The sequence below is a fragment of the Dendrobates tinctorius genome, unplaced genomic scaffold, assembly GCF_039654945.1.
Source record: "Dendrobates tinctorius isolate UK_male_01 unplaced genomic scaffold, ASM3965494v1 ptg000009l, whole genome shotgun sequence".
NCBI classification, from domain to species: Eukaryota; Metazoa; Chordata; class Amphibia; order Anura; family Dendrobatidae; genus Dendrobates; species Dendrobates tinctorius.
The window spans coordinates 23,331,967-23,344,973 of record NW_027361677.1 but is presented as its reverse complement, the minus strand read 5'-3'; the positions used below and the strand labels follow the sequence as shown (position 1 = coordinate 23,344,973).

The 13,007-nt window shown below is 47.7% G+C and overlaps 1 protein-coding gene across 6 annotated transcripts in view; it reads right to left on the bottom strand.

Annotated features, from left to right (window-relative positions):
- PMFBP1 (polyamine modulated factor 1 binding protein 1) overlaps positions 1 to 13,007 on the bottom strand; it is a 133,151-nt gene that overhangs the window by 47,625 nt on the left and 72,519 nt on the right. For all 6 annotated transcript variants that reach the window (XM_073584478.1, XM_073584471.1, XM_073584498.1 and 3 more), the window contains exons 5-22: positions 7,160 to 7,306; positions 6,970 to 7,032; positions 6,623 to 6,706; positions 6,382 to 6,528; positions 5,892 to 5,975; positions 5,625 to 5,804; positions 4,937 to 5,125; positions 4,689 to 4,847; positions 4,524 to 4,607; positions 3,931 to 4,077; positions 3,697 to 3,843; positions 2,866 to 3,045; positions 2,689 to 2,772; positions 1,691 to 1,858; positions 1,513 to 1,596; positions 1,264 to 1,431; positions 961 to 1,182; positions 147 to 377 (exon numbers count right to left, since the gene is read on the bottom strand). In XM_073584478.1, the coding sequence (XP_073440579.1) occupies positions 147 to 377; positions 961 to 1,182; positions 1,264 to 1,431; positions 1,513 to 1,596; positions 1,691 to 1,858; positions 2,689 to 2,772; positions 2,866 to 3,045; positions 3,697 to 3,843; positions 3,931 to 4,077; positions 4,524 to 4,607; positions 4,689 to 4,847; positions 4,937 to 5,125; positions 5,625 to 5,804; positions 5,892 to 5,975; positions 6,382 to 6,528; positions 6,623 to 6,706; positions 6,970 to 7,032; positions 7,160 to 7,306 (2,568 nt within the window). The remainder of the gene's footprint in view (positions 1 to 146; positions 378 to 960; positions 1,183 to 1,263; positions 1,432 to 1,512; positions 1,597 to 1,690; positions 1,859 to 2,688; positions 2,773 to 2,865; positions 3,046 to 3,696; positions 3,844 to 3,930; positions 4,078 to 4,523; positions 4,608 to 4,688; positions 4,848 to 4,936; positions 5,126 to 5,624; positions 5,805 to 5,891; positions 5,976 to 6,381; positions 6,529 to 6,622; positions 6,707 to 6,969; positions 7,033 to 7,159; positions 7,307 to 13,007) is intronic.

Here is a 13,007-nt window from a genome sequence, read left to right as displayed (position 1 = left end):
TCAACCTCCAGGCGGCGGTTGTGTTGTGTCGCTGTGATTTCACTGTCGTCCTCGACAAATACTTGAAGAAATCAATATATACACCCCCACCCCTGTGCTTTCCTTTGCTATTGATAGCGACAGTCTATAATTCCAGTTATACTTACCTCGTCTTTCATTTCTCGAACCTCGTCCTCCATCTTCCCCAGACTGGACTCCAGCTCTCCGACACGGGTCACACAGGCCTGGTACTTGCTGCGGTAAAGCTCCATGCTGCTGTTGGAGGAGTTGAACAGACTCTCGGCACTCACTGCCCTCTCCTCCGCCTCCCATAGACTTGTCTGTAGTTTCTGAACCTCTTCATCTCGATGACGTAGCTCGACATCTCGCTGTGATACCTGGGACCAGACCAGGACATAATGCACAGCACATGGGTCAGAGACCAGAGATAATACTATATGTACAATATTTATCAGTCGCCTTGTAAAAAACATTGCTCAGCACTCCGATCCTGGGTGATATATCTCAGAGCTGCATTCAAAATTCTGCTGGTTGCTATTGGAAATGCACAACCAGGTAGTTATTAATCACAGTCTTATTTTTCATACTGTGCAGTGACAAGTAGGTTCTGCTCCATCAGATTACTATTCAGTAATGTAAAGCCTTCACATGCCAGAAAGAGAATTACCATAACGCAGCCACTAAGTCACCAAAGATCGCTGGGGGCCCTGAAGCCTGCAGAATTCATAATGCAGCTCTGGATTATTAGGGGAAGCTCAAATACTCAGGGCTTGTATAAAAGGCAGATAAGGAGCATCAAATTCGTGCTGCAAGAACCACCAGCTGCTTTATTACAGAGAAAACTTGATAGAGCAGCCGGATGGTTTACTCTGGGTTTTTACTCACTGAGCCAATGCTGCAGATTAAGGGGTCTGTAAAGTGTGGACATATTAGACATTAGTGGTGGTGAAGGCGTCTTACCTGCTCCTCCAGCTGCAACTGTAAATGCTGTGAGAGTGTCAGGTCCTGCGACAGTCTCTCCATTTTGGCTCTGCAGCGCTGAAGCTCCAGTTCCTGCTCCTCGTGTCTCCGTGTCACAGACTCCAGTTTCTCCTGCAGACGCATAGAGTCGCTTCTGAAGCGATCGGTATCCACCTGATGGGTCTGTCTCAGAGAGGAGAGCTGATGCTGGACTCTCTGCACCTGCAACCACGGAAGGACCTGTATCATGTACACTGTACATCCGCCCCACGGGCTTTAGTTTTGGCTGCATTTTTTCCTCACCTCAGTAAGACTGTTCTCCCTCTCCTGCTGCAACTTTTGGATGACCGTTTCATTTTCAATGGCCGCTTTTTCACGTTCCGTGCAGATATCCTGGAGGCTCTGAACGTCACTTTGTAGATTTCGGAGCTTGGAACGAGCGTTGCTCAATTCCTCGACAAGCTGTACATGCTGCAGAAAACACGCCATCGTTACACAGCGATCCACACGGACTTCTACACCAAATTATTCAGTTTTACCGCCTAATCGCACCTCACTTCTTGCTTGTTGCAACTCTTGTTCTCGAGCCGTCAGGTCTGTGCGGAGATTCAGGATGGCCTGATCCCGAGTGGACACCTGCAAGAATCAATAAGGTGATAAACTCTGGAAAACGCAGTGAAGATGTGAGGTCACTCGGAGAACTTAGTGCAGGGGTCTCCCGTCTCATCACCTCTTTCTGCGCAGCTTTGTGCTTCTCGCTGACGATCCCCAGGTCTCGCTCTAACCTCTCCACGTTGCTGCTGAGCTGGGACACCTCTATCTCGCTGGATTTCTGCTCCTCTGTCGCTCTGGTCAGTTCTTGTTGCTTCTGTTCCAGCAGTGACTGACATTGTGATAGCTGAGAAAACACAGAACATATGTAATAAGGACGATTTACAACCAGTATCGTATGTAGTGTGCAAGAATCCGGAAAACAAGACTCCTGTGGTGCAGAAAGAAATTGGTGAAAAAGGGAACAAAAGTGATCAAAGAGGAAAAATGATCACATGGCAAAAGACACAAAAACTATTTTTTAACCCCTTACACTACAGTCTGACAGTCCGAACAAAGAGACTCTTTCCTCATTAAGAAGCTGTATCATGTATGTAAATGATCACCTGTTCACAGAAAGGGTGGTAACTTGCCCATTACTGGGACCCCAAAACTATGGAGTTCTTCATGTGCAGCATTGCGCCACTTATTACCAAGCTCAGACAGTCCCATAGACCACGATGGGAGTAGTAGTATGCATGACTGACCATCGCTCTGCTGAAACTCCTAAGCATCCCTATTAATAGTGGATCCCCCACACAATCATAAATTTATCCCCGATCCCACCATGTGATAACCCATTTACACCGTTGCGGACGTGCTGGGATCTGCTTGGCTCAGCTCCTGATTTTTTTTATTTTTACATTTCCCATTTCATTATTTATTAATAGGAGACAAAAAAAAGATTTTAAACTTATGTTTTTAATCAACTTGTATTTTAAACTTAAATCTGCGACCGGTACTATATACAGCGATGTCGTCATGGGGGATGGATGAACCTTAATGCCTCTCCATTTAAAGGGCTATCAATCAGAGATCACATCTAGCTCCGGTCGCTGCTGTTCTAACACTGCTATAATGGTTGGGAAGGTATTAAGACGTATTAATACCGGAACGGCCGTCCACTTATTCACATACCTCATTTCTGCACGATCCAAGTTCTTCCTTTGCTGCTGACAATTCTTGCTGGAGGACTTCAATCCTTTTTTCCTTTTGCTGAACCTGATACACAAGGTAAGGAAACGTTTCTGTAAAACATTGTTTTTTTTTGGATCTGAGGCTCTGTGAGCACAACTGACGGTATACACTACGTACCTGCGCCGTGGCCTCTTTGCTCGTCTCTTCTTTTTCCTGGCTGGCGATTTGCAGAGCATCCTGTGAATTTTGCAACTGTTCCTTAAGTGATTCAATATCAGAGTCTTTCCTGGTGAGATCGAGCTGCAAAGCCTCTGCATTGTGAAGAGTCTCGCTGAGCTGCTCTTCATTCTGGGTCAACTGTGGGATAAACAAAATAAAAGGGTGAAAAAAGCAGACATCAATGATTGGCTGCAGCGTTGATGATGTGATGTCAACGTAGCAGCTAGTAACAAACAGACCTGGGGAGGGTGAGAAAAGCACAAATTTTAGTTTTTAAACCCAAGGGATAGGATTTTTCGGAAAGAAACAGCCCTTAAATGGACCAGTGACTGAGAACACACTTTTATAGAAAGCTTAGAAAAAGAGGATTTTGGGTATGTACCATAAAATCCCTTTCACATTCGCTTCATTGGGGGACGTACGGCTTCCTGTGTCCCCCAATGAATGTCAGAGAAAGGAAAGTTATCAAGGAAAGGTGTGGTTACAAAGAAATTAAATTGTCACAGAAGCCCCCGATACTTAGCAGGAGACCTGCAGGACCTCATATGCCCCTAAGTCACCGGTGCACCTTGCTTCTCTGTGTTGGATGCTCCAGAACTTGGAATGACGTATCCCAGTCACTCAAGCCACAAAGAAAGGGGTTAAGGAGCGGCTGGTATTTTGTATGTGGCACTCACTGCATCCAAATGCCTTGTCTTATACCATTATAGATACAAGGACGTGTTCAGAAAGCGAATCAGTATGATGTAAAGCAGTGTGGGGGGGGGGCAGCAACATTAGAAGCGTCACCTCCTTCTGAAGCTGCTGGACTTTGTCCTGGAGGGAGTCTCTTTCCTCCTGGATGAGCGTAATCTTCTCTCGGGCGGTCTCTTCTTCAGACTGGCATGTTGCCAGTTGGGCTTCTAGTCGCTTTGTGGTTCTCGTCTGTGCCAGCATCTAGAAACACGTACACAACAGTGCGGTAAAATGAGGCAACGTAGTCACAGATCCATCAGATAAGTCACCAAGAGATGTCCACCTTACCTTCTGCTCCACATCCTCCTTTTGGATGTTTAGATGTCGCATCTCGCTTTCTAACCGGAGCACGGTCTCGCTGTGTGAGGCCTTCTCTGTCTGACACCGTGACAGCTCCTCCTGGAGACCCATCTTTGTGGTCTCTAGATGCTGGACCTGGATAGTAATGGAAGTGAAAGAAATATTGGGATAGACTGAATATAATCCAAGCAAAGAGGACCTCAATGTAAAGGAAAGCTGTCACCAGGTATTTGTCACCTAATCTCAGAGCAGCATAATGTACAGACAGAGACCCTGACTCCAGCAGCTGTAATTTTGATAAAAGTCACAATTTTATCAGCAAGATATTATCACTAGAGGACTAGTAAATCTGCAGTCAGGTAGGTCAACCACACCCCCAATGCTGATTGGCAGATTTCTGCCTTTGCACAGTGTAAAAAGAAAGCAGCCAATCAGAGGTATGGGTGGGGCTATACAGAACTCAGCATTCAGAGAACTGCTAGATCTGCAGCAGTAAACACCTAAACTAGGCCAATATGCATTAAAACATCAAAAATACCTAGTGTAGCAGAAACCTGGTGAGAGATTAAGATCATTCTTACCTTATCCTCTGTGTGCTGCAGCTGCCTCCGCAGGTCCTGCGCCTCTTTACGTAACCGTTCCACCTGCTGCTCTTTCTGGTTCACCTAAGAGACAATAAAAAGGAGTGCAGTTACTGATGCCTGGCATGTAAACCAGGCGGCAGACTGCCAGCAGCGTCATTATACCTTGCTCTCAATCAAATTGTGTTGCTCGCTTAAGGCCAGGCTCTGGGTCTCCAGCTCAGCATGCAGCGCACCGGTCTCCTGTTCTAACCGCTGGCTATGTTCCTGCAGTCGAAGTTTTTCTTCTTGCTGCTCCTGCAGCGACTGCTCCTTATTAACGAGCTGTAAGTAAATGATAGCAATCAGGAAACAAGATTCTATCAGTCAGTATTACACGTGAGAGTCACTCTATATAATATGCAGCGCCCGACCTGCTCCCGAGCTCGGTGAAGACTCTCCAGAACGCTCCGATGTTCCCTCTGCAGTTCTGCGTTCTTCCTCTCTTGCTCCAGGACTCGGTCCTGCAGCTCCAATGCTTCTCTCTGAGAACAGCTGTACCTCCCCCGCAGGGATGCTGCCTCGGCCTGGGCGCTCTGCCGCTCTTCCTGCATGGAGGTCAACTGCTCGGAAAAATAAAATGGATTTATCAATGTTTCCCACCAGGGATATAATTTATACATGATAGATGACAGCACATAAAAATATTTGCACAAATTTAATTTATCTGTATAACATCAAATCCAATCTTTGGATGACGCAATTAGGGTCTAAAAGGTAACGGGGGTGGTCTATATTCGGTGGGAGAGCTGACGGGTTTCCTTTAATAGCAATAGCAGAAGAGGGAGACGCAATGGCTTCTATTCTTCGGGGGTTATTTGATTTTAGAGGGAAAGTTCTTTTGAGAAGAAGAAAACACATTGAAATTAGGCACAGTCACTCACTGCACCCTGTTATATCAGGTTCTAGATACTCACAGGGATAACGTGCAGCAAAGTATGCTACAAATGCTCATTTATCTCAAAAAAGATTTTGCTGTGGATTAGATGCAGCTTTGCAGAAAAATCTGGGTTAGATTTTTTCCGTCCATTGTGGATACAACCTAAAATCACATTCACTGACCAGGATGTTTGTGTCCTGCATCTCCGCTCTCATCCTGTGAATTACTGTCAGATGTTCACGCTCCACATTCTCCGCTCGCCGAAGTCTCTCCTCCAGGTCGTGTCTCTGCTGTACCTCCCATGCGTGCGGCGTCTGCTCCTCCCGCTGTACGTACAGAGACTCTTCCCTTAGTTTATCCATCTGCAGAGAAACAAAGTGATGTCAGCACCAGACAAGGAGACTCATTATGGTGCCTGATCCACGGGTCTCAGCTGGACGTTTCCTTACCTCTGCTTCAAGCTCTCGCTGGCGGACCCTCAGAGCATAGTTTTCTCCCTCCAGTTGTGACAGGCGCAAGTTACAATCGGAGAGCTGGAGATCAGCAAAGATATACATACATTATTCACACATTATCAGACCATCACGGGTTCAAGTCCCCTACTGGGACTAACAGAAAAAAATTCACCAAGTTAAAAAAGAATTCTATATTTTTCACACACAATTCTGTTTTACACTATTAGCCACTATTACCATCCTTTGTTTATAGGAAAAAAACCCAAAACAAAACACAAATTTAGGATCCCCATGTCTATAAAAGTCCGGTCTATCAAAATATAAAAGTTAAACGGTGCAAAAAAATAAATAAATAAAAAAAAATCAAGTGGTGATTGGTATCGCTGTAATAGTAATGTAATAGTCATTTTTACAGCACAATGAATGCGCAAATAAAAAAATAAAATAATAATTATCTAGTTTTTAGAACGGGCATGTAAGGTACTTGTCTATGGGCCTCGTCTCTCTGGAGCACGCTCGTCTTCAGGTCTTTATGCAGCTGCTGTATTCTCCCGTGTCTCTGCTCCAGCTCTCCTTGTCTCTCCCGCAGCTCCCGCTGCAGTCTGTAGACCTGCTGTTCTTGGACATCCAACTGAACCAAAAAAAAAGTGTAATGACAGTGAGGCACCAGCAGGAGGCACATGTAAGAGATGTACTGATGCTATGGAAACAATGACCATCATTACCTCCGAGGACAGGACATCCTGGGTGTTTTGTAGGGCGAGCATTTCATTCTGTGCGGCCTTAAGTTCAACATCTCTTCGATCCAACTGGCAGGAAAGGCGGTTAATAAAAAAATGGGGGGTTGTAATAACTTACTGCACTGGAAAATATTCATCTTAAATTGACCCCACCTAATGTCTGAACCGAATACGTTACCTCACCGCCACCATTGGAGACTAACATGTTGTAGGAAGTTAAATATTAATTCTGCACAGTGAGCAAAATTTTTCATGGTTTTAATTAGCATCCAGAAGAAGTATGATTACAGCTCTGGAGTATAAGAAAGGATGTAAAGCTGTCATGCACATACCTCAGCCTTGAGTAAGTCATTGCTTCTGGATAAGGAAGAGCTTTCTGGAGTTCCACTACTAACCTGGGGGCATAAAGTCACATTAGTGACATTGCATTACACCTGTCAATCACCTGGAGCGGCGCGGGGAGATGCAGGCTACAAAATACACAGATTCCCATGGATGCAGGATGTGTCGAAGGCTACTCACCGCTTGGCTCAACGCTTTGACCTGGTTCTCCAGATGGTGCTTCTCCTGTAGGTGGATGACGGCCTTGGAGTCCTTCAGCGAGATCTCCTGGTGCAGGGCAGTGATGGTGTCCTGCAGCTCCTGTAAGCGCGCCTCCTTCTCTAGGACCTGAGAAATTTCAGCACACACTTTGCCGATATAACTATTTCGTGCACCGGATTACAATCACTTTAGTCAATGAAAAAAAAAAAAAAATCATATAAGTGGATTACTGCATGTAATACCCCTGACACCTGGAGAAAGACCTTCTCAACACATCATCAGGGACAGCGATGTGTCCGAAACCATTGACATGTCGCTATTCTGGCCTGTTTTTTGCTGTTTCAGCACAATCATGGTTTTATCAGCAGGAGATTATCATGGCAGGACTAGGTGTCTCGTGCCTCCTAGTTCAGCCACGCCCCCATCACTCATTGGCAACCTTCTGCCAATCAGTGATGTGGGTGGGGTTATACAGGGCACAGCATTCCGAGCTCTGCTGGATCTGCCGCAGAGAAAATTGTGATTGTATCACAACTGCTGCACGCAGTGAGCTAAGTGATACATCGCTAGAATCAAGCTTTCGGCTTCTACATCATGACGCTGTCAGAGTACAGAGCAAAATTCTGGTGACATATTCCCTTTAAAGAAAAGGAAAGCTAATGCAAACTGTATCAAGCAAAAAAATGAGTGATTTCCCCTAAAATCTGTGATCCTATACTGTGCGAAGCATGAGCCCTGTGTTAGTACCTACTTAGAGCAGACCTGGGCAAAGTGCGGCCCATGGGCCACATCCAGCCCTTTGGCTGTTCCTGTCCAGCCCGCTGACTGAAAGGCTGAACACAGTGGCCCAACGGCTGCACCATGCCCTCCCTAGCCTGTCCGCTGCCCACCGTCACCACTATCTGTATCATTGGGCTGCAGGCAGCGATGAATGCATTTGTGAAGGAGGCCCACCGGCCTCTTCTTCCACCAATTAGCGTGAGAGAGCTGACGCAATTACATTTTTTGGCGTCAGCTGTGCACTGTGGAGAGTCAGTGTATCGGAGAGTGGAGAGGCAGAACGGGAGCGTGTGGTGTTTGTTTTTTTCATGTGTATGAGAAGTTTGGCTGACATGGAGAGGCTATGTGGTGCCTCATGCTGGACACGGGGAGACTACGTGGGGGCCTCATCCTGGACACGGAGAGGCTACGTGGGGGCCTCATCCTGGACACGGAGAGGCTACGTGGGGGCCTCATCCTGGACACGGAGAGGCTACGTGGGGGCCTCATCCTGGACACGGAGAGGCTACGTGGGGGCCTCATGCTGGACACGGAGAGGCTACGTGGGGGCCTCATGCTGGACACGGAGAGGCTACGTGGGGGCCTCATGCTGGACACGGAGAGGCTACGTGGGGGCCTCATGCTGGACACGGAGAGGCTACGTGGGGGCCTCATGCTGGACACGGAGAGGCTACGTGGGGGCCTCATGCTGGACACGGAGAGGCTACGTGGGGGCCTCATGCTGGACACGGAGAGGCTACGTGGGGGCCTCATGCTGGACACGGAGAGGCTACGTGGGGGCCTCATGCTGGACACGGAGAGGCTACGTGGGGGCCTCATGCTGGACACGGAGAGGCTACGTGGGGGCCTCATGCTGGACACGGAGAGGCTACGTGGGGGCCTCATGCTGGACACGGAGAGGCTACGTGGGGGCCTCATCCTGGACACGGAGAGGCTACGTGGGGGCCTCATCCTGGACACGGAGAGGCTACGTGGGGGCCTCATCCTGGACACGGAGAGGTTATGTGGGGGCCTCATGCTGGACACGGAGAGGCTATGTGGGGGCCTCATGCTGGACACGGAGAGGCTATGTGGGGGCCTCATGCTGGACACGGGGAGGCTATGTGGGGGCCTCATGCTGGACACGGGGAGGCTATGTGGGGGCCTCATACTGGCCATGGGGAGGCTATGTGGGGGCCTCATGCTGGACATGGGGAGGCTATGTGGGGGCCTCATACTGGCCATGGGGAGGCTATGTGGGGGCCTCATGCTGGACACGGGGAGGCAAGTGGGGTCTCATGCTGGACACGGAGAGGCTATGTGGGGGCCTCATGCTGCACACGGGGAGACTATGTGGGGGCTCTCATGGTATTATAGGGAGCTCATATGATATATAGGAGGGGCTGTGTGCGGGCCCAAATGGTATATAAGGGGGTATCAGCATACATGCAATTAATATAAAATAATTAGAAATTCTATGTTAATGTTAATATTGAGCAGAATTATTTTCAGCCTATTGGTTTGGCCCTCCACAACAGTCACGGTCTCTTATGTGGCCCCTTGAAAAAATGAACTGCCCACCCCTGTCCTAGAGGCATGGCACAGGTGCCCGGAGAGCTGTGCATTTACATCACTTTTTAATTCTGTGGAACAGTTAGATCAAGGCTGCAGCCAGCGCTCATACCCACATGCACCTACCAACAGCAAAGACTACAGCAAAAAATGTTTTGGTTTTTTTTTTATTTTTTTTTTCATTGACATGGCCATATGATTGGCTTGTTTTTTGTGAGATGAGCTCTAGTTTGGAAGCCAATATAAATTTTACAACACAACAAACTGAAAAATGGGAAAAAATATTCCAAGTGCAGTGATATAGGGAAAAAAAATTTGGCGCTTTCTTTTGAGTTTTGTTTTTACAGCGCTCCTTGTGCAGTAAAAATGTCCCAGGAATAGGATTTTGAAGGTCAGCTCAAATATGGCAACATCATAGTATAGTTTTTTATTATTTTTTTAATGGTTAAAAACAATTCAGAAACTCAAAAAAGAAAATTGTATTGCCACTCTCTGTGACCTGTAACTTTATATTTTTCCCCCCTTGTACCGAGCTGATACCGTTTTGGAGTATGTAGGACTTCCTGATCTCTTCTTATTCTATTTGTTTTATTTTTCTTTAATTAAAAGAAATTCAGAGACTGAAAGAGGCAATCCTGGCATTTCTATTTTTTCATTTCAGATGTTTAAACATGGTTTAAATAATTTCAGATTATGATATTATGATATACTAGCTGAAGAGCCCAGCGCTGCCCGGGCATAGTTACTAATTGCGGTTAGTTATAACAAATTATAATGATTATATATTATATATATATATATATCTCTATCTGAGTGTAGAGCCCCAACCACTCCGCATAGCCACATTCACTATTATGTCTCACATCATCCCGTCAGCCAGAGCTACCGGACTACTACCCCTAATATCTCACATCATCCCGTCAGCCAGGGCTGTGGAGTCGGAGCTCATTTTGGTGGAGTCGGTATAAAATGGACCAACTCCTAAAATATATAATAAATCGGGTACAGTAGTTCAATGCACAATGTGCTGAATAATTTCTCATAAGAATTTGGGAAAGTTATGAAATGTACTATAAATGGCTGTTCTATTCCTGATCTAAGGCTACATTCACACAAGAACAGGTTCTTGCTATTGTAACGGGCAATGCTTCAAACATGATAAGTACAATTAAACTGATGAATGAGAGTAATGAACAACAGCTAGAAGAAACATGGATTTTTGTGATAACTCACCGTAAAATCCTTTTCTCCGAGACTCTCATTGGGGGACACAGACTGTGGGGTGTATGCTTCTGCCGCTAGGAGGTTGACAATAAGTGAAAAAAAGAGGTTAGCTCCTCCTCCGCCGTATACACCCTCGCCCCTATTGCTGGTGGAAATCAGTTTGGTGCCAAAGCAGTAGGAGAACAACAAAATCAGCCTTAATACAGGTACATGATGTCCAAAACACCATCCTTATGTCAAATTAGTAAATACATATAAATTTAAACAAAACAAGAGCCAACTGGCTAATAGGGTGGGTGCTGTGTCCCCCAATGAGCTTCTCGGAGAAAAGGATTTTACGGTGAGTTATCACAAAAATCCATGTTTCTCCTTCGCCTCATTGGGGGACACAGATACTGTGGGACGTCCTAAAGCAGTCCCTGGGTGGGAGATTGACTCACCAATCCAAGCTACATGCACCTCTTGTTTAAAGTTGCGCCACCGCTGCTTGGAGAATCCTTCTACCCAGGCTCGCATCCGCCGAGGCCTGAGCATGAATATTATAATGTTTGGCAAATGTGTGCAGGCTGGACCAGGTTGCTGCCTTGCAAACCTGTTCTGTCGAAGCCTGGTGCCAAAGCGCCCAAGAGGCACCCACTGCCCAAGTAGAGTGCGCTCTGATCCCTGCTGGAATTGGCGTGCCTCTAATGCGGTAGGACTCCTGAATAGTCAAACGAATCCATCTGGCTATGGTCGATTTTGAGGCAGCGAGTCCCTTCCTGCGCCCTTCGCAGAGCACGAACAGCTTGTCCGTCTGACGAAAGTGAGCCGTCCTCGACACGTACCTCCGGAGGGCTCTTACTAGGTCTAACATGTGAAGAGCCTTTTCCACACGGTGCTGTACAAAATGAAGGCAAGACAACATCTTCATTAATGTGAAATGAGGACACGACCTTCGGGAGAAAAGGAGGGGCTGGCCTGAGCACCACCTTATCCTTATGTAAAGTGAGGAACGGGGCTTGGCAGGATAGGGCTGCCAGTTCTGAAACGCGCCTGATAGAAGTGATGGCCACTAGGAACACCACTTTACAGGAAAGGTACCTCAAGGAGATATCCTGAAGTGGTTCAAATGGAGCTTCCTGCAGAACACTTAGGACCAGGTTAAGGTCCCAAGCGTCCATAGGCGCCTTATAGGGGGGTACCTGCAGATTGTTAGCAATTCTGCGCTGGAACAGGACGGATAAGGCCGATATTTGTCTCCTGAGGGAACTTGGGGCTAAGCCCGAGTCTAGGCCTGACTGGAAAAAAGTCAAGATGTTGGGGATCGAGAATCTCAGCGGAGAAACACCGCGGCCTCGACACCAAGCAAAGAACACCTTCCAGGTGTGCTAATCATTGTAGCGACCACCTTGCTCCTGAACCCTGCCTGGGTTAGAATCCAAGATTCAACGGCCATGCCATCAAACACAGGGCCCCTGAGTTCGGGTGGCAAATCGGCCCTTGAGAAAGTAGATCTGGGCGCTCTGGCAGGCGCCAAGGAACGTCGTCGAGCAGCTGCACTAGATCTGCGTACCACGCTCGACGGGGCCAGCAGAATCGCCGAGACCCTTTCCGTCTTGCTCTTCTTTATGACCCTCGGAAGTAGTGGCAGCGGGGGAAATAGATATGGGAGGCGAAACTGGGTCCATGGCAGAAGCAACGCGTCCACAGCGATTGCCTGCGGGTCCCTGGCCCGAGCGACATATGTGGGCACCTTGGCGTTCACTCTGGACGCCATTAGGTCCACATCCGCAGTTCCCCACAGCTGACAAATCTTCCGGAAGACTTCGGGATGTAGAGACCACTCTCCGGACGCAAGACCCTGCCGGCTGAGAAAGTCTGCCACCCAATTTTCCACACCCGGGATGTGGACAGCCGAAATCACCGAGTGGTTTCCTTCGGCCCACTGCAGAACGTGCCCCACCTCGCGCATGGTTGCTCTGCTGCGGGTGCCCCCTTGGTGATTTATGTAAGCCACCGCCGTGGCGCTGTCCAACTGAATCCAGACAGGGCGGCCTGCTAGAAAGTGATGAAACTTTTGCAGAGCCAGCCGAATTGCTCGTATCTCCAATAAGTTCATCGGGAGGCGTGGCGACCACCGTCCCTGGGTCGTGTGGTGGCGAAACACCGCTCCCCAGCCGAGGAGACGGGCATCGGTTGTCATCACCAACCAATGGTCTGGGGGGAAAGGTTTCCCCTGGGTCAGAGAGGAACTGGTTAACCACCCTCCGAGCGACTGCCTGACTTGAAAAGA